This window comes from Mobula hypostoma, chromosome 2 (genome assembly GCF_963921235.1).
Source record: "Mobula hypostoma chromosome 2, sMobHyp1.1, whole genome shotgun sequence".
Lineage (NCBI taxonomy): Eukaryota > Metazoa > Chordata > Chondrichthyes > Myliobatiformes > Myliobatidae > Mobula > Mobula hypostoma.
The window spans coordinates 4,078,529-4,098,426 of record NC_086098.1 but is presented as its reverse complement, the minus strand read 5'-3'; the positions used below and the strand labels follow the sequence as shown (position 1 = coordinate 4,098,426).

General features: G+C 42.4%; 1 protein-coding gene across 1 annotated transcript in view; it reads left to right on the top strand.

Annotated features, from left to right (window-relative positions):
- The window catches only part of klhl32 (kelch-like family member 32), a 276,783-nt gene extending 259,642 nt beyond the window's left edge, over positions 1-17,141 (top strand). The window contains exons 11-12 of the mRNA XM_063069988.1: positions 2,151-2,245; positions 15,388-17,141. Coding sequence (XP_062926058.1) covers positions 2,151-2,245; positions 15,388-15,549 — 257 coding nt within the window. The 3' untranslated portion in view covers positions 15,550-17,141. The remainder of the gene's footprint in view (positions 1-2,150; positions 2,246-15,387) is intronic.
- Positions 17,142-19,898: the final 2,757 nt, after the last annotated feature.

The following is a 19,898-nucleotide window of genomic DNA, read 5'->3' as shown; positions in this document are numbered from 1 at the left end:
ATAAATTTCTTTAAGGTGGTAAACATGGAATCTGTTGCCGGATGCAGCTGTGGAGGCCAGGTTGTTGGGTGTGTTTAAGGCAGAGATTGATAGATTCTTGATTGGACATGGCATCAAAGGTTACGGGGAGAAGGCCGAGAACTGGGGTTGAGGAGGAGATAGAAAAAAAAGAATCAGCCATGATTGAATGGTGGAGCAGACTCGAAGGGCCAGATGGCCTAATTCTGCTCGTATGTCCTATGATCTTATGATCTCTCCATGAGCATTCTATCAAGCCCATTTGATAGATTTCAATGAGGTCACCCCTCAGTATTCTGAATTCCAGTGAGTAGAGGCCCATACAAGCCTTTCAATCTCAGAATCATTTTTGTGAACTTCCTTTGAACCCTCGTCAGCACATCCTTTCTAAGATAAAGGGCCCAAAACTGCTCACAGTGCTCCAAGTGAGGCCTCACCAGTGCTTTATATAGCCTCAGCATTACATCCTTGCCTTTAAATTCTAGTCTTCTTGAAATGATTGCTAACATCACGCTTGCCTTTTTCACCACTGACTCAACCTGCAAATTAACTTTTAGGGAATGCTGCACAAGGTCTCCCAAATCCCTTCGCCGCTCAGATTTTTGAATTTTCCCTCCATTTTGAAAATAATCTACCCTGTTATTTCTCCTGAGTGCTACACTACCCAACACTGTATTCCATCTGCCAATTCTTTGCCCATTCTCTTAATCTGTCTAAGTCCTTCTGTAGTCTCTCTACTTCCTCAAAACTACATGCCCCTTCACCTATCATTGTATCTTCTGCAAACTTGACAACCAAGCCATCTATTTCGTCATCCAAATCATTGAAATTTAACATAAAAAGCAGTCCCAACACAGACCCCTGTGGAAAACTGGCAGCTAACCAGAAAGGCTCCCTTTATTCCCACACTTTGCCTCCTGCTGTTCCCACTCCTGCCAATCAGCCGTTGCTCTATCCCTACTGAAATCTTTCCTGTAATACCATGGGCCCTTAACTTGCAAAGCAGCCTCATGTGTGACATCTTGTCAAAGGCCTGCCAAAAATCCAAGTACACAACATCGACCGATCCTCTTTCGTCTATCCTGTTTGTTAATCCTTCAAAGAATTCCAGCAGATTTGTTAGGCAAGATTTTCCCTTAAGGAAATCATGCTGACTATGGCGTATTTTATCATGTACTTTCAAGTACCCTCAAACCGCATCCATAATCATCAATTCCAACATCTTCCAAACCATTGAGGTCTGACTAACTGACCTACAATTTCCTTTTGATGTCTCACTCCCTTCTTGAAAGATGGAGTGACATTTGTAATATTCCATTCTTTTCAAACCATTCCAGAATCTATTGATTCTTAAAAGATCATTACTAATGCTTCCACAATCTCTTCGGCCACCACTTTCGGAACCCTGGAGCGTGCACCGTCTGGTGCAGGTGATTCAGTCCTATCAGTTTCCCCAAGAACCTTCTCCCTAGTAATAGCAACTTCACATGTTTCTGCCTCCTGACACTCTCGAACTAGCATACTGCTAGTGTCTTCTACAGTGAAGACGGATACAAATGGCAGTTCATCTGCCATTTCCTTGCCCCCCATTTCAACATCTCCAGCATCATTTTCCAATGGTCTGATACCTACTCTCACCTCTCTTTTACACTTTATATATCTGAAGAAACTTTACGTATCCTCTTTAATATTATTGGCTAGCTTACCTTCATATTCCTTTTCTTTCTTTACGACTTTCTTAGTTGCCTTCTGTTGGATTTTAAAAACTTCCCAATCCTTTAACTTCTCACTAATTTTTGCTCTATTATATGCCCTGTCTTTGGCTTGGAGCAGGTTTAAAGGTCAACACAACATTGCGGGCCAAAGGTCCTGTACTGTGCTGCTCATTTTTCAAAGCATTTACTTCAATTCATCTTTTTAAATCCACCTTGGCTGACCATTCAGAAATCTGGTGGCAGAGGGTTAGAAGCTGTTCCTGAGTCACTGGATGTGCATCTTCAGTTGCTATATCTCCTCCCCAATGGTAGTAACAAGATGGGGGCAATACCCGGGTGCTGTAATATGTAATATCCAAATATGTAAGCTCAGTAGTAAAATTTTACAAATTAGTGCTTTGCATTTTTCTACATTAGGTCAAAATGAGTCAGGTGTAGCAGTGCACAGTGGAAGAATATACCTTGTTGGCGGGTATTCAATCTGGACCAATGAGCCATTAGCTTGTATCCAGGTTAGTGTATTCATGTTATTTAATTAATTTTGTAAAGTACTTTAATCAAAATCATAAAGATAAAATACTATGGAAATTACTGTCATGGCTCAGATTTTACAAATATTAAAATTGTCACTATTTGCAAATCCTACTGTTATGAAAATGAAAACATTTTCTTTATTTTTGTGACCATCTCATTGTACACTGTAAATCCTCAAACTTCCTGCACAGACTGTGATGCTATCTTCACTGCCACGGAATTAAGGAAAATCATTTAAATTGCTGTTAATATAAGAAATTTACTGTAAAACACTTGGCAAACATATGTTTTGTTATATAATTGATCATTTAACGGCTTCTTACATTCACATTGGTCTTTCAGAAAATCTATTTTTATATTTGTGAATTAATTACATCAGGTTTCAATTTCTAAAAATTAACTTTTTCAAATGCTTATGATGTTTCAGTGTTAGTTGTAATTATTGTCACTAAATGGTATCCCATCTCTTATTAGTAGTTTGATAAAATGATTTAAAATTAATTTAAAAACACTTTTTCAACTTGCTTGCTGTAAAAATTCTTCAACTTGACTAACTGCAGTGCCAACTTAATGGCTTCCCAGTGGATGGGCTCCAGGGATCCCAATGAATTGTTGTCTTAGAGTAGGCAAGCATGAGAGTAGCAGATGGTGCAGCTTTCTTGCAGGTCTGTAATAAATGCCATTGCTTTGCAACTGACCACAAAAATAAGCATATTTGACAAGACAGTGAAAGGTGAAATTATGCAATTGTAATTCACTAAATTTGTGGTATACTTAGTTATGCATGTTGTGAGGAAAATGTACTTATAGAAAAACAAAGTTTAGATATGGATTATAAAAGTTTCTGAAGAATCTAGGCATAATTGTGTATCTTTTACGGCACTAGCTGTAAGATCAGGGTTCGATTCCCACTGCTATTTGTAAGGAGTTTGTACATTCTTCCCTTGACAACTTGGGTTTCCTCCGATTGCTCTAGTTTCCTCCCAATCTAAAGGCGAATGGTTAGAGTTAGTAAGTTGTGGGCATGCTATTTTAGCATGGATGCATGGCACCACGTGCAGGCCACCCACAGCACATCCTTGCTGATTAATTTGATGTAACCAATGCATTTCACTGTATATTTTGATGTGCATGTTACAAATAAAGTTAATCAATCAATAGAGATTGAAAATCTGAACCAATCTTAAATGTGAAAGAAAAACATCAAATCAGTGTCCTGAAAAAGGGTCACACACATCAAAGTTGCTGGTGAACGCAGCAGGCCAGGCAGCCTGGCCTGCTGCATTCACCAGCAACTTTGATGTGTGTGGCTTGAATTTCTAGCATCTGCAGAATTCCTCCTGTTTGCGTCCTGAAGAAGGGTCTTGGCCAAAGACATTGACTAGTGAGAGTAGGAATGCAATGAGGGGGAGGATAAATGTGTGGCTGAGGGATTGGAGCAGGGGGCAGGGATTCAAGTTTTTGGATCATTGGGACCTCTTTTGGTGCAGGTGTGACCTGTACAAAAAGGATGGGTTGCACTTGAATCCCAGGGGGACCAATATCCTGGTGGGGAGATTTGCTAAGGCTACTGAGGAGACTTTAAACTAAAATGGTTGGGGGGTGGGAATCAAATTAAAGAGACTAGGAGAGAGGAGGTTAGTTCACAAATAGAGAAAGCTAGTAGACAGTGTGTGTGAGGGAGGATAGGCAGGGGCAGAGAACGGGAGCATTCAGACTGAAGATATAGGGGAGAAGGAAGAAAAAGATAACAAAGTTGTTTGCTCCATTAGGAGTAAACAGTAAGAGGTGGAAAGTTTCTTAAATGCATCTATTTTAATGCTGGGAGCATTATAGGAAAGGTGGATGAGCTTAGAGCATGGATTGATACCTGGAAATATGATGTTGCAGCTATTAGTGAAACATGGTTGCAGGAGGGGTGTGATTGGCAACTAAATATTCCTGGATTTCATTGCTTCAGTTGTGATAGAATCGGAGGGGCAAGAGGGGGACGTGTTGCATTGCTTGTCAGAGAAAATATAACAGCGGTGCTTTGGCAGGATAGATTAGAGGACTCATCTAAGGAGGCTATTTGGGTGGAATTGAGGAATGGGAAAGGTGTAGTAATGCTTATAGGGGTGTATTATAGACCACCTAATGGGGATCAAGAATTGGAGGAGAAAATTTGTAAGGAGATAGCAGATATTTGTAGTAAGCACAAGGTTGTGATTGTGGGAGATTTTAATTTTCCACACATTGACTGGGAAGCCCATTCTGTAAAAGGGCTGGATGGTTTGGAGTTTGTAAAATGTGTGCAAGATTGTATTGCTGCAAGAAAACTTAGAGGTACCAACTAGAGAAGGGGCAGTGTTGGATCTCCTGTTAGGGAATGAGATGGGTTTCAATGTGTTGGGGAGCACTTCGGGTCCAGTGATCACAATACCATTAGTTTCAATATAATTATAGAGAAGGAGAGGACTGGACCCAGGGTTGAGATTTTTGATTGGAGAAAGGCTAACTTTGAGGAGATGCGAAAGGATTTAGAAGGAGTGGATTGGGACAATTTGTTTGATGGAAAGGATATAATAGAGAAATGGAGGTCATTTAAAGGTGAAATTTTGAGGGTACAGGATCTTTATGTTCCTGTTAGGTTGAAAGGAAAGGTTAAAAATTTGAGAGAGCCATGGTTTTCAAGGGATATTGGAAACTTGGTTTAGAAAAAGAGAGGGATCTACAATAAATACAGGCAGCTTGGAGTAAATGAGGTGCTCGAGGAATATAAAGAATGTAAAAAGAATCTTAAGAAAGAAATTAGAAAAGCTAAAAAGATATGAGGCTGCTTTGGCAAGTAAGGTGAAAATAAATCTGAAGGGTTTCTACAGTTATATAAATAGCAAAAAGATAGTGAGGGATAAAATTGGTCCCTTAGAGAATCAGAGTGGACGGCTATGTGCGGAGCCAAAAGAGATGGGGGAGATTTTGAACAATTTCTTTTCTTCTGTATTCACTGAGGAGAAGAATATTGAATTGTGTAAGATAAAGGAAACAAGAAAGGTAGTTATGGAAAGTATGATGATTAAAGAAGAGGAAGTATTGGCGCTTTTAAGGAATATAAAAGTGGATAAGTCTCCGGGTCCTGACAGGATATTTCCTAGGACCTTGAGGGAAGTTAGTGTGGAAATAGCAGGGGCTCTGACAGAAGTATTTCAAATGTCATTAGAAACGGGGATGGTGCCGGAGGATTGGTGTATTGCTCATGTGGTTCCATTGTTTAAAAAGGGTTCTAAGAGTAAACCTAGCAATTATCGGCCTGTGAGTTTGATGTCAGTGGTGGGAAAATTGAAGGAAAGTATTCTTAGAGATGATATATATAAGCATCTGGATAGACAGGGTATGATTAGGAGCAGTCAACATGGATTTGTGCGTGGAAGGTCATGTTTGACAAATCTTATTGAATTTTTTGAAGAGGGTACTAGGAAAGTTGACGAGGGTAAAGCGGTGGATGTTGTCTATATGGATTTCAGTAAGGCATTTGACAGGGTTCCACATGGAAGGTTAATTAGGAAGGTTCAATCGTTAGGTATTAATATCGAAGTAGTGAAATGGATTCAGCAGTGGCTGGATGGGAGACGCCAGAGAGTAGTAGTGGATAACTGTGTGTCAGATTGGAGGCCGGTGTCTAGTGGTGTGCCTCAGGGATCTGTACTGGGTCCAATGTTGTTTGTCATATATTAATGATCTGGATGATGGGGTGGTAAATTGGATTAGTAAGTATGCAGATGATACTAAGATAGGTGGAGTTGTGGATAATGAAGTAGGTTTTCAAAGCTTGCAGAGAGATTTAGGCCAGTTAGAAGAGTGGGCTGAAAGATGGCAAATGGAGTTTAATGCTGATAAGTGTGAGGTGCTACATTTTGGTAGGACTAATCAAAATAGGACATACATGGTAAATGGTAGGGCATTGAAGAATGCAGTAGAACAGATGGATCTAGGAATAATGGTGCATAGTTCCCTGAAGGTGGAATCTCATGTGGATAGGGTGGTGAAGAAAGCTTTTGGTATGCTGGCCTTTATTAATCAGAGCATTGAGTATAGGAGTTGGGATGTAATGTTGAAATTGTATAAAGCATTGGTAAGGCCAAATTTGTAGTATTGTGCGCAGTTCTGGTCACCGAATTATAGGCAGGATGTCAATAAAATTGAGAGAGTAGAGAGGAGATTTACTAGAATGTTGCCTGGGTTTCATCTCCTAAGTTACAGAGAAAGGTTGAACAAGTTGGGTCTTTATTCTTTGGAACGTAGAAGGTTGAGGGGGTACTTGAAAGAGGTATTTAAAATTATGAGGGGGATAGATAGAGTTGACGTGGATAGGCTTTTTCCATTGAGACTGGGGGAGATTCAAACAAGAGGACGTGAGTTGAGAGTTAAAGAGCAAAAGTTCAGGGGTAACACGAGGGGGAACTTCTTTACTCAGAGAGTGGTAGCTGTGTGGAACGAGCTTCCAGCAGAAGTGGTGGGGGCAGGTTCGATGTTGTCGTTTAAAGTTAAATTGGATAGATATATGGACAGGAAAGGAATGGAGGTTATGGGCTGAGTGCAGGTCTGTGGGACTAGGTGAGAGTAAGAGTTCAGCACGGACTTGAAGAGCCGAGATGGCCTGTTTCCGTGCTGTAATTGTTATATTGTTGTTATATGGTCATTTATTCCCCTCCATTGATGCTACCTGACCTGCTGAGTTCCTCTAGCATTTTGTGTCTGTTATGTCAGGCAGCATTTGTGGAAAGGGGAAGAGAGTTAATGTTTTAGGAGAGACCTTTCATAAGATCAAGGAGAGATGAAAGGTGCTGAGTTAAATTTGCAGAGAGAGAGGTGGGAAGAATGGACAGAACAAAGAAAATGTGGTTGGGTGAGATGTGCTCAAACAGGTGAATGGGATAGTTAGAAGGTGAGGTGTATTATTTAGGGCTGCATGATACTGCAATGGTTGGCACAAAGCTTTACCACACAAGCAACCGAAGTTCATTTCCCACCACTGCCTGTAAGGAGTTGTACGTTCTCCCCATGTGCCTCATGGGTTCCCGCTAGGTGCCCCGGTTTCCTCCCACCTAGCAAAGACGTACAGGTTAGTAGATTAACTGGTCACATTGGTAACTGGGCAGCACGGGCTCGTGGGGCCAGAAGGGATTGTTACTGTGCTGAGTCTCTGAATAAAAAACTCTAGTAATGAGAGGCAAAACTGAGACAAATTCACAGATTGATGACATGAGGAGAAGTGAATGATTGTGGTATACATGGCTGTTCTGACACAGATAGAATAAAATGAGTTGGAGTATCCATTACTGAGTTTGTAAGGTTATAATGATGTAAGTTAAGTGCTCTTCCCATATTGAGAACACTAGATGTGGTGCAGTGGATTGGAAGTCCAAATGTATCACTACCTCACCAGGAAATCATTGCATCAAATGATTGCCTAGGATGGTTCCGTAAAGCGAGAAGCAGTTACTCAGGATAGAAAACATACTACAGAGGCACAAAAGCAATGATCTCTAAAGGCTGCCAAAAAGAGGAGAGAAAAGATGGATAAAAAATAGCATTAGAGTCAAAGAGAAGTACAGCACCTGAAAAGGCCCTCTGGCCCATTGAGTCCATGCTGAAAACGTTAGAACTGCCTGCACCCATCAACCTGCACCGGGACAATAGGCCTACAAACCCATACCATTCATGTAAGACCACAAGACTGGAAGACATAGGAGCAAAATTAGGCCATCTGGCCCATCAAGTCTGCTCTACCATCCAATCAAGGCTGATCATTTTTCCCCTCCTCGGCCCCAGTCCTCAACTTTCTCCCCATAATCTTTGATGCCATGGCCAATCAAGAAACTATCAAGCCCTGTCTTTAAAATACACCCAACGACCTGACCTCCACAGCTGCCCGTGGCAACAAATTCCACAAATTCACCACCCTCTGGCTCAAGAAATTTCTCTGCATCTCTGTTTTAAACAGACACCCCTCTATCCTGAGGCTGTGCCCTTTTGTCCTAGACTCTCCCACCATGGGAAACAGCCTTTCCATAACTACTCTGTCTAGCAATTTCAACATTCAAAAGATTTCAATGAGATCCCCCCTCATCCTTCAGAGCTATCAAACTTTCCTCATATCATAACCCTTTCATTCCTGGAATCATCCATGTGAACCTTTTCTGAACCCTCTCCAATGCCAGCACATCTTTTCTTAGATAAGGAGCCCAAAATTATTCACAATACTCAAGGTGAGGCCTCACCAGTGCCTTATAAAACCTCAGAATCACATCCTTGCTTCTGTATTCTAGTCCTCTTGAAATGAATGCTAACATTAAATTTGCCCTCCTCTCCACTGATTCAACCTGCAAGTTAATCTTTAGTGTGTTCTGCACAAGGACTCCCAAGATTATTTGCATCTCAGATTTTTGAATTTTCTCCCCATTTAGAAAATAGTCTGCACATTTTTTTCCACTAGCAAAGTGCATGACCATGCATCTTACAACATTGTATTTTATTTGCCACGTTCTTGCCCATTCTCCTAATCTTTCTAAGTCCTTCTGCAGCCTTCCCGTTTCCTGAACATGACCAGGCCCTCCACCAACCTTCGTATCATTTGCAAATTTGGCAACAAAACCATCTATTCCATCATGTAAATTATTGATATACAGCATAAAAAGAAACGGTCCCAACACCGACTTCCTGTGGAACACCACTAACCACAAAAGGATCCTTTTATTCCCACTCGCTGCCTCCTACCAATCAGCCATTGCTCTAACCATATTAGTAACTTTCCTGTAACACCATGGGCTCTTAACTTGGTAAGCAGCCTCGTGTGGCACCTTGTGAAAGGCCTTCTGAAAGTCCAAATATACAACATTCACTGCATTCTCTTAATTTATCCGACTTGTAATCTCCTCAAAGAATTCCATCAGGCAGGATTTTCCCTCATGCTGACTTTGTCCTATCTTGTTCCCTGTCACCAAGTACTCCATCACCTCATCCTTAACAATTGACTTCAACATCTTCCCAAACACTGAGGTCAGGTGAACTGGTCTATAATTTCCTTGCCGCTGCCTTCGGCCTTTCTTAAAGAGTGGAGTGACATTTGCAAGTTTCCAGTCTTCTGGAACATGCCAGAGTGCAATGATTTTTGAAAGATCATTACTAATACCTCTTCAGTCTCTACCACTACCTCTTTCAGAACCCTAGGTGCAGTTCATCTGGTCCGGGTGACTGATGCATCTTTAGATCTTTCAGCTTTTTGAGCAACTTCTCCTTTGTAATAGTAACTGCACTCATTTCTCTTCCATTACACCCTTCAACACCAGCCAACCAGAAAAAGATCCTTTTATTTCCACTCGCTGCCTCCTAGCAATCAGCCAATGCTCTTATCATGCCAATAACTTTCCCGTAATGCCATAGGTCTTAACTTTGTAAGCAGCCTCACGCGTGACACCTTGTCAAAGTCCAAATATACAACATCCAATACATGTCCCTTATCTATCCGACTTGTAATCTCCTCAAAGAATTCCAGCAGGTTCATCGGGCAAGATTTTTCTTGATGGAAACCATGGTTACTAGGGGCTATTTTATCATGTGCTTCAAAGTACCAGACCTCATCCTTAATCAGCATCTTCCCACCCACTGAGGTCAGACTGGCCTATAGTTTCCTTTCTTCTACCTCTCTCCTCTTGAAGAGTGGAATGCCATTTGCTATTTTCCAATCTTCCAGAAGCATTCAAGAATCTAGTGATTTTTGAGAGATCATTACTAATGTCTCCAGAATCTCTTCGGACACCACTTTCAGAACTCTGGGGTGTACACCAACTGGTCCAGGCAACTTATTCACCTTCAGACCTTCAGTTTCCCAACAACCTTCTCTCTAGTTATGGTAACTTCACACATTTCATGTCCTTGATACCTGGACTGCCACCATACTGCTGGTGTCTTCCACGGTGAAGACTGATGCAAAATACTTATTCAGTTCATTCCCCATTTTCTTGTCCTCTATTACTTCCTCTCCAGCGTTGTTTTCCAGTGGTCTGATATCCATTGTTGACTCTATTTTTCACTTTATGCATCTGAAGAAACTTTTGGTATCCTCTTTGATATTATTGGCCACTTTAATTTCATATTCCATCTTTACCTTCTTCATGACTATTTAGTTACCTCTGTTGGCTTTAAAAGCTGCCCAATCCTCTAACTTTCCACTAATTTTTGCTCTATTATATGTCCTCTCTTTGGCTTTTATGTTAGCTTTGACCTCTCTTGTTACCCACTTTTGTGTCATCTTTCCTTTAAAATACTTCTTCCTCTGGGATGTATATATCCTGTGCCTTCCGAATTGCTTCCAGAAATTCCAGCCATTGCTGCTCTACCATCATCCCTGCCAGTGTTCTTTTCCAAGCAATTCTAGCCTACTCTTATCTGTAATTCTATTTTCTCCACTTTAATACTGATATGTCTGACTTCAGCTTCTCCTTCTCAAATTTCAGTGTGAATTTGGTCATATTCTGATCACTTTCTCCTGAGTGTTCTTTTACCTTAAGCTCTCTAATCAATTCTGGTTCATTTCACAGCACCCAATCCAGAATAGCTGATCCCCTAGTGGGCTCAACCACCAGCTACTCTAAAAAGCCATCTCATAGGCACTCTAGAAATTCCCTCTCTTGAAATCCAGCACCAACCTGACTTTCTCAATTACCTGCGTATTGAAATCCCCCATGACTATTGTAAAAATGTCCTTTTGGCATGTATTTTCTATCTCCCATTGTAATTTGTGGACCACTGTTTGGGTGTCTGTATACAACTCCCAATAGGGTCTTTTTACCCTTGTAGTTCCTAGGAGTGGACGTCGTCATCAGATTTCGATGGACAACTGAAGAGAGAGAAGATAAAAGAGTTCCTTAGCTCTATCCACAATGATTCAACACCTTCCGACCCTATATCACCTCTTCCAAATGAATTGATTTCATTTTTTACCAGCAAAGCAACACTGCCCCCTCTGTCTTCCAATGTGTATCCTTAGACATTAAGCTCCCAGCTATAATCTTCTTTCAGCCATAATTCAGTGATGCCTACAGCATCATACTTGTTAATCTGCAACTGTGCTGTAAGGTCATCTACCTTATTCCGTATACTGCACACATTTGAATATAACACCTTCAGTCCTGTATTCACCCTTTTCAATTTTGGCCACCTTTTATGTTGCAACTCAGCATGTTGACTACAATTTGTCCTATAAACAGGCTCTCCTCACTACACACACATAAAAATTGCTGGTGAACGCAGCAGGCCAGGCAGCATCTCTAGGCAGAGGTACAGTCGACATTTCGGACCCAGACCCTTTGTCAGGACGAAGGGTCTCGGCCCGAAACATCGACTGTACCTCTGCCTAGAGATGCTGCCTGGCCTGCTGCGTTCACCAGCAACTTTGATGTGTGTGGCTTGAATTTCCAGCATCAGCAGATTTCCTCGTGTCTCCTCACTACACATCGCCTCTGTTTGTAAACCAGCTATCTCATCTTTTACCATTGGTGGTGAGGACATGAATGTGTTGAGGACCTACAAGTCCTGGGGGTGCACCTGGATGACAGACTTGAGTGGAGCACCTCCACTGAGTCTGTGTACAAGAAGGGTCAAAGTTGCCTCTACTTCCTGAGGAGACTGAGGTCCTTTGGAGTATGCAGGCCTCTCCTTCAAATGTTCTACCAGTCTGTTGTCACCCATACAATCTTCTATGCCTTGGTGTGCTGGGACAATGGCATCAACACAGGTGATGCCAACAGGCTCAATAAACTGATTAGAAAGGCTGGTTCTGTTATAGGAGTTAAACTGGACATACTGGACGCTGTGGTAGAACAAAGGACTCTGGAAAATCCTGGCAATTCTGGACAATGTTTCTCACCCTCTGCATGCCACCTTGGCTGAACAGAGGAACGCATTTAGTCATAGATGAAGACAACTTCACTGCTCCAAAGAGTGCTAGACTAGGTCATTATTACCCTCAGCCAATAGGCTGACTAATGTGTCAACCTTCTGTTGGGGGATATGATGATCCCCTTCTGTTAGACTGTTTGAGGTAACTTATTTTTATTCATTCTTCTTACTTCTCTTCTAATATTTTATTTCTGTGAATCTGTAATGCTACTGCGACACTGTAATTTCCTAGCGATCAATAAAGTATCTGTCTGTCTTCTTATCTGTCTTCAGCACTATTCCTACGATACTTCCTGCATTGAAATATACACAGCTCAGTTGCGCCATGCTCAACCTTTTGATTCCTAACTTTGTCTGAGGTCTTACCAACATCTGTCTCCACAATCTCTCCACTAACTGTTCTGGCATTTTGGTTCCCATCCCCTGAAACTCTAGTTTAAACCCCACCGTGCAGCATTAGCAAACCTTCCCACCAAGATATTAGTTCCCCTGCAGTTCAGGTGAAAACTGTCCCTTCTGTACAGGTCCCACCTTCCCTGGAAGAGAGCCCAATGATCCAAAAAATCTTGTGCCCTCCGTCTTACACCAACTCCTTAACCACGTATTAAATTGTATAATCTTCTTAGTTCTGGCCTCACTAGCACATGGCATGGGTTGCAATCCTGAGTTTACAACCCTGGAGGTCCTGCGCTTAAACTTACCATCTGACTCCCTGAACTCCAATGCAAAACGTTGTCACCGGTCCTATCCATATTATTGGTACCAACATGGACCACGCCTTCTGGCTGTTCACCCTCCCACTTAAGAATGGTGAGGACTTGATCCGAGATATCCCAGACCCTGACATCGGGGAGGCAACGTACCACCTGGGAATGTTATTCTCGCCCAGAGAATCTCCTGTCCATTCTCCTAATTAGCAAATCCCCTATCACCACTGTGTGTCTCTTCTCCCCATTTCCATTCTGAGTCACAGAGGCAGACTCAGTGCCAGAGATCCAACCACTGTGACCTTCCTCTGTTAGGTCATTCCCCCCCCCCACCCCCGACAGTATCCAAAGTGATATACCTGTTATTGAGAGGGATGGCCATTGGGATACTCTGCACTGGCTCCTTAACCCCTTTCCTCTTCCTGACTCTCACCCATTTTCCTGTGTGCACCTTGGGTGTAACTACCTCTCTATATGTCCTTTCTATCACCCCCTCAGCCTCCCGAATCATCCATAGTTCATCCAGTTCCAGCTCCAGTTCCTTAACGTGGATTGCTAGAAGCTGCGGTTGTAGTTGTCAGGGACACTGGAGGTCTCTCTGCCTTCACACAACCCGCAAGAGAAGCATTCCACTCTCCAGCTTCACCATATCTGTTTATATGTATTAAGAGTTTGCTGGTGTGTGTTGGTGTGACATGCAACAAAAGTAACACCATTCAACAATTATAAAGAATAAAGAATTATAAAAAATGAAGTTGGAGGTTAAAATACAGATATGAAATAAAATGTGTATAAATACATAAATACCATTGTGTATTTACAGTAAACAATGCAGTAAGTATTGTGTATTGTAGAAGGTTGAGGGGGGACTTGACAGAGGTATTTAAAATTATGAGGGGGATAGATAGAGTTGACATGGATAGGCTTTTTCCATTGAGAGTGGGGGGGATTCAAACAAGAGGACATGAGTTGAGCATTAAAGGGCAAAAGTTTAGGGGTAGCATGAGGGGGAACTTCTTTACTCAGAGAATGGTGGCTGTGTGGAACGAGCTTCCAGCAGAAGTGGTTGAGGCAGGTTTGATGTTGTCGTTTAAAGTTAAACTGGACAGCTATACGGACAGGAAAGGAATGGAGGGTTATGGGCTGAGTGCAGGTTGGTGGGACTAGGTGAGAGTAAGAGTTCGGCATGGACTAGAAGGACTGAGATGGCCTGTTTCCTTGCTGTAATTGTTACATGGTTATATGTTTATAAACAACATTGTAAAGGGTAGTTTAAAGTGTTTACAGAGCAGTGCAGTGACAGGGTAATGAATAGACGGGGGTGTGGGGGGCTAACTAGAATGGTTGATCAGATTAACTGCCTGGGGGAGGGAACTTTTAAGATGATGTGAAGTTTTGGTTTTAACAGCCCTGTAGCACTTTCCAGAAAGGAGCGTAAGGAAAAGGCATTTTGCGAGGTGGATAGTGTCCGCAATGATTTTCCTGTCAGATTCTTTGTCCTGGACACATACAAGTCCTGCAGTGATGTTAGACTGCAGACAATGACCGGACAGTTCTCTGTAATTTTCATATACCGTGCGAGGATGCTGCACCAAACCAGACAGTCACGGCTGATGTGATGATTCTGTCTGTGATGGCAGTGTAGAATTGCACCAGGATGTTCTTGCTTTCCTTTTCTAAAGCCCATCACGCATAGGCCCCCATCAGCAATTCACCAGGGTCCTCTATCCTGGGCCAGTCTTTCAAGTTGTCCCCAGGAGTAGCCCTTCTTCGAAGATCCTTCCTCTCTCGGGATGAGGTCTTTGGAGCTTCTGTTGGTATTTCAGTAGTGCTGGGTTTTTAATGAGGTGAGGTTGCTAGCCTCGTGCCCACCCTTCTCCCTGCACAGCCGGGCTTGGGACCATCCATAGCAGATATAGAATGCTCTGGGGAAGATGGAATTTCTCCAACTGCTGCAAGAAGTACATCGTCTGCTGAGTCTTTTTGTTACAGAAGGAGATATGCTTCTCCCATATGAGTATGTATTTGATTCAAGATTGTTCAATGGAATTTCCGGTACACAAGCATAAAGGAGAACAAAATAATTGTTTTGTCTGGATCACAAAAGATGAACAACACAACAATAATGATTAAAAAAAACCCGATCAATAAAAAAAACAGAAGATAGCTTATATACATAGATTGATTGTATGTCAATAAGGTGACACTAGGCTGTACATCAGATGAATGACAGAAAACAATAAAGTAGTGGGGTGGAGGGTGAGTTAATGGGTGGAGGTGTTCATCAGCCTCACTACTTGGGGAAGTAACTGTGTTTTTGAGGCTGATGTTCCTGGTGTGGATGCTACGCAGCCTCCTCCCTGATGGGAGTGGGACGAACAGTCCATGAGCGGGGCATGGGGTAGGATCCTTCATGTGTATATGTAATTTTAATAAAATGTATGTAAATCTTGAAAATGTGCCTTTTATTGTAGGTATTGGATGTAAGTGCGGAAGGTAAAGAAGAGGTGTTCTATGGGCCGACACTGCCGTTTGCGTCCAATGGATTAGCAGGCTGTTTTCTTCCAGCCCCTCACTTCACGTGCCCCAATCTGCAGACGTTGCAAGTGCCTCATCATCGGATCGGTGCAGTGTGAGAGAACTGAGCATATGTTTTCCCATCCCTCATGCATCGTGGAATGGATATGGCTAAACATGGCATCAACACTGGTTCCAATACTTTCTCTGATTTGTATATTCAGGGCAAAGTCTAATTCTCTTGCGATATACTCTGTCAAGACCACAAGCTGATCGTCAGCCCTTCATTGAATGCATACTCTTCTAACTGAAATTCTCTGCAGGAGACTCATTTTAATTACACTCAGTGGCCACTTTATTAGGTACAGGAGTGGAACCTGGTGTGGTCTTCTGCTGAATGCTGTAGCCCATCCACTTCAGGGCTCAACATGTTGTGCTCTTCTGCACACCACTGTTGTAACGTGTGGTCATTTGAGTTACTGTCACCTTCCTGTCAGCGTGAGCCAGTCTGGCCATTCTCCTCCGACCTCTTTTATTAACAAGGCATTTTTGCCTGCAGATTGCTGGTGACTGGATTTTTTTGTTTTTTTAAATCAGTCTCTGTAAACTGTTGTGCATGAAAATCCCAGGAGATCAGCAGTTTCTAAGATAATCAAACAACTCCATCTGGCACCAACAATCATTCCACAGTCAAAATCACTTAGATCACATTTCTTCCCCATTCTGATGTTTGGTCTGAACAACAACTGAACCTCTTGACCATGACTGCATGCTTTTATGCATTGAGTTGCTGCAATATGATTGGCTGATTAGATATTTGCATTAATGAGCAGGTATACCTAACTAAGTGGCCACTGGGATAGATAGTACTGTACTGCTACTGCTAAAAACTATTTAGATTTGTTGTTTATACTCTGAAGGAGAACAAAAAAAATCCCAATTTAATTTGAAATAATGTTTTGAATCCTCTCAGCTACGCCTAACATTGAATCGGATGTTATATATGAGTTTCTATGTTTCCAAAATGATTCAGGCTACTTATTTCATGTTTTTGTGCAGAATATATTACCAATTTGCAGTCAAGGCTTTTAGATTTATATTTCTATAAATTTCTGACGTCTTATTTTTTAACTGTACTGTTAGCCAATTTATTAACAACGTCCTCTGAACTTTGTGTCAAACTATCGTGTGGTTTATCCCGTTTCTCAACCAGCACACTGGGTCTCTTCACCAACCAGGAAACTACTTGGAGTGACTGTTTGATCTGTTCAGATGGCAGTCATCCAAGGGTAGACAATCTTCAGAATCACTTTCCTCATCTGTTGATTCTGATTCATGTTATTATAGAACATTACAGAAGAGTGCAGGCCCTTTGGTCCATGATGTTGTGCCAAGCTTTGAATCTACTATAAGATCAATCTAATCCTTCCCTCCTGCATAGCTCTCCATTTTTCTTTCATCGATGTACCTCCCTAAGAGTATCTTAAATTTCCCTAATGTACCTGCCTCTACCACCACCCCATGCACCCACCACTGTGTAAAACAAATTTATCGCTGACATCCCCCTTTTCTCTTTACCTCGCAGAGTGTTTTAGAGCAGAGGGACCTTAGTCTACAAGTACATGGTTCCTGAAAGTGGAATCACATGTAGACAGGGTGATGAAGACGACTGGCACACTGGCTTTCACAAGTCAGGGCAGTGAGTATAAAATGTCAGAGGGAAGCTGCAGTCGTGTAGAACGCTGGCGAGGCCACACTTGGGAAATTGTGTTGGGTTTTGGGCACCTTGCTATAGGAAAGATAGTTTTAAACTGACAAGAGTGCGGACAGGATTTACAAGACTGAGGGAATGAGTTACAGGGAGAGGTTGGACAAGGTGGGACTTTATTCCTCAGAGTGCAGGAGATTGAGAGGTGATATTACAGAACTGTATATAACCATAAGGGGCATAGATAGGGTGAATGCACCTCAGCCCTTTTACCAGAATTGGGAGATCAAGGAATAGAGAGCATAGATTTAAGATGAGAGAGGAAAGGTTTAATACGAATTTGAGGGGCAACTTTTAAAAAAAATAAAAAGGTGGTAACTATGTGGAATGAGCTGCCAGCGGCAGGTACATGGACAGCAAAGTTTTAGAAGATGCCCAACACTGGCAAAAGGCACTAGCTTGGGTGGGTCCATAAGACCATAAGACAGAGGAGCAAACCATCGATTCTGCACCACCTTTCCATCGTGGCTGATCCAGAACCCCACTCAACCCCATACACCTGCCTTCTTGCCATATCCTTTGATGTGCTGACCGATCAGGAAACTACCAACTTCCACCTTAAATATTCCCATGGATTTAGTCTCCACTATGGTCTGTGACTCAGCATTCTACAAATTCACAACCTTCTGGCTAAAAACATTCCTTCTTAACTCTGTTCTAAAAGGTTGCTCCTCAATTTTGAGGCTGTGCCCTCTAGTTCTGGATACCCCCACCATAGAAACATCCTCTCCACATCCACCCTACCTAGTCCTTTCAACATTCGGTAGGTTTCAATGAGATCCAACCACCTCCCCCCCCCCCCCCCGCATTCTTCTAAATTCCGGTAAGTTCAGGCCCAAAGCTGCCAGATGTCCTCATATGTTCACCCTTCTATTCCCAGAATCATCCTTGTGAACCTTCGCTGGACACTCTCCAATGACAGCACATCCTTTCTGAAGTATGAGGCCCAAAACTTTTGTCAATTCTCCAAGTGCAGCCTGACTAGTGTCTTATAAAGACTCAGCATTATCTTCTTGCTTTTATATTCTATTTCACTTGAAAGAAATGCCAACATTACATTTGCCTTCTTTACTACAGACTCAACCTGTAAATTAACCTTCTGGGAAACTTGCACGAGGACTCCCCAGATGTTCTGCACCTCTGATGTCTGAATGTTCTCCCCATTTAGAGAATAGTCTACACTATTGTTCCTTTTACCAAAATGCATTATCGTACATTTCCCAACACTGTGTTCCAGCTACCACTTTTTTTGCCCATTATTCCAATTCAAGTCCTGCTGCAAATGCCTTGCTTCCTCAACACTACCCACCCCTCCATCTATCTTTTTAACATCCACAAACTTAGCCACAAAGCCATCAATTCCATTATTCAGATCATTGACAAACAATGTGAAAAGTAGCGGTCCCAATACTGACCCCTGAGGAACACCACTAGTCACTGGCAGCCAACCAGAAAAGGTCCCTTTTATTCCCACTCACTGTCTCCTGCCTGGTAGCCATTCCTCTATCCATGCCAATATCTTTCCTGTAATGCCATAGTATTTTATCTTGTTAAGTAGTCTCATGTGTGGCACCTTATCTAATGCCTTCTGAAAATCCAAGTAAATGACATCCACTGCCTCACTTTTGTCCACCCTGCTTGTTAATTCCTCAAAGAACTCTAATAGATCTGTCAGGCAAGATTTCCCTTTACAGAAACATAGAAACATAGAAAATAGGTGCAGGAGTAGGCCTTTCGGCCCTTCGAGCCTGCACCGCCATTTATTATGATCATGGCTGATCATCCAACTCAGAACCCCGCCCCAGCCTTCCCTCCATACCCCCTGATCCCCATAGCCACAAGGGCCATATCTAACTCCCTCTTAAATATAGCCAATGAACTGGCCTCAACTGTTTCCTGTGGCAGAGAATTCCACAGATTCACCACTCTCTGTGTGAAGAAGTTTTTCCTAATCTCAGTCCTAAAAGGCTTCCCCTCTATCCTCAATCTTCCTGCATCTAGCCTGTCCAATCCCTTTAGGATCTTATACGTTTCAATCAGATCCCCCCTCAATCTTCCAAATTCCAACGAGTACAAGCCCAGTTCATCCAGTCTTTCTTCATATGAAAGTCCTGCCATCCCAGGAATCAATCTGGTGAACCTTCTTTGTACTCCCTCTATGGCAAAGATGTCTTTCCTCAGGTTAGGGGACCAAAACTGCACACAATACTCCAGGTGTGGTCTCACCAAGGCCTTGTACAACTGCAGTAGTACCTCCCTGCTCCTTAACTTGAATCCTCTCGCTATAAATGCCAGCATACCATTCGCCTTTTTCACCACCTGCTGTACCTGCATGCCCACTTTCAATGACTGGTGTATAATGACACCCAGGTCTCGTTGCACCTCCCCTTTTCCTAATCGGCCACCATTCAGATAATAATCTGTTTTCCTATTTTTGCCACCAAAGTGGATAACTTCACATTTATCCACATTAAATTGCATCTGCCATGAGTTTGCCCACTCACCCAACCTATCCAAGTCACCCTGCATCCTCTTAGCATCCTCCTCACTGCTAACACTGCCACCCAGCTTCGTGTCATCCGCAAACTTGGAGATGCTGCATTTAATTCCCTCATCCAAGTCATTAATATATATTGTAAACAACTGGGGTCCCAGCACTGAGCCTTGCGGTACCCCACTAGTCACCGCCTGCCATTCTGA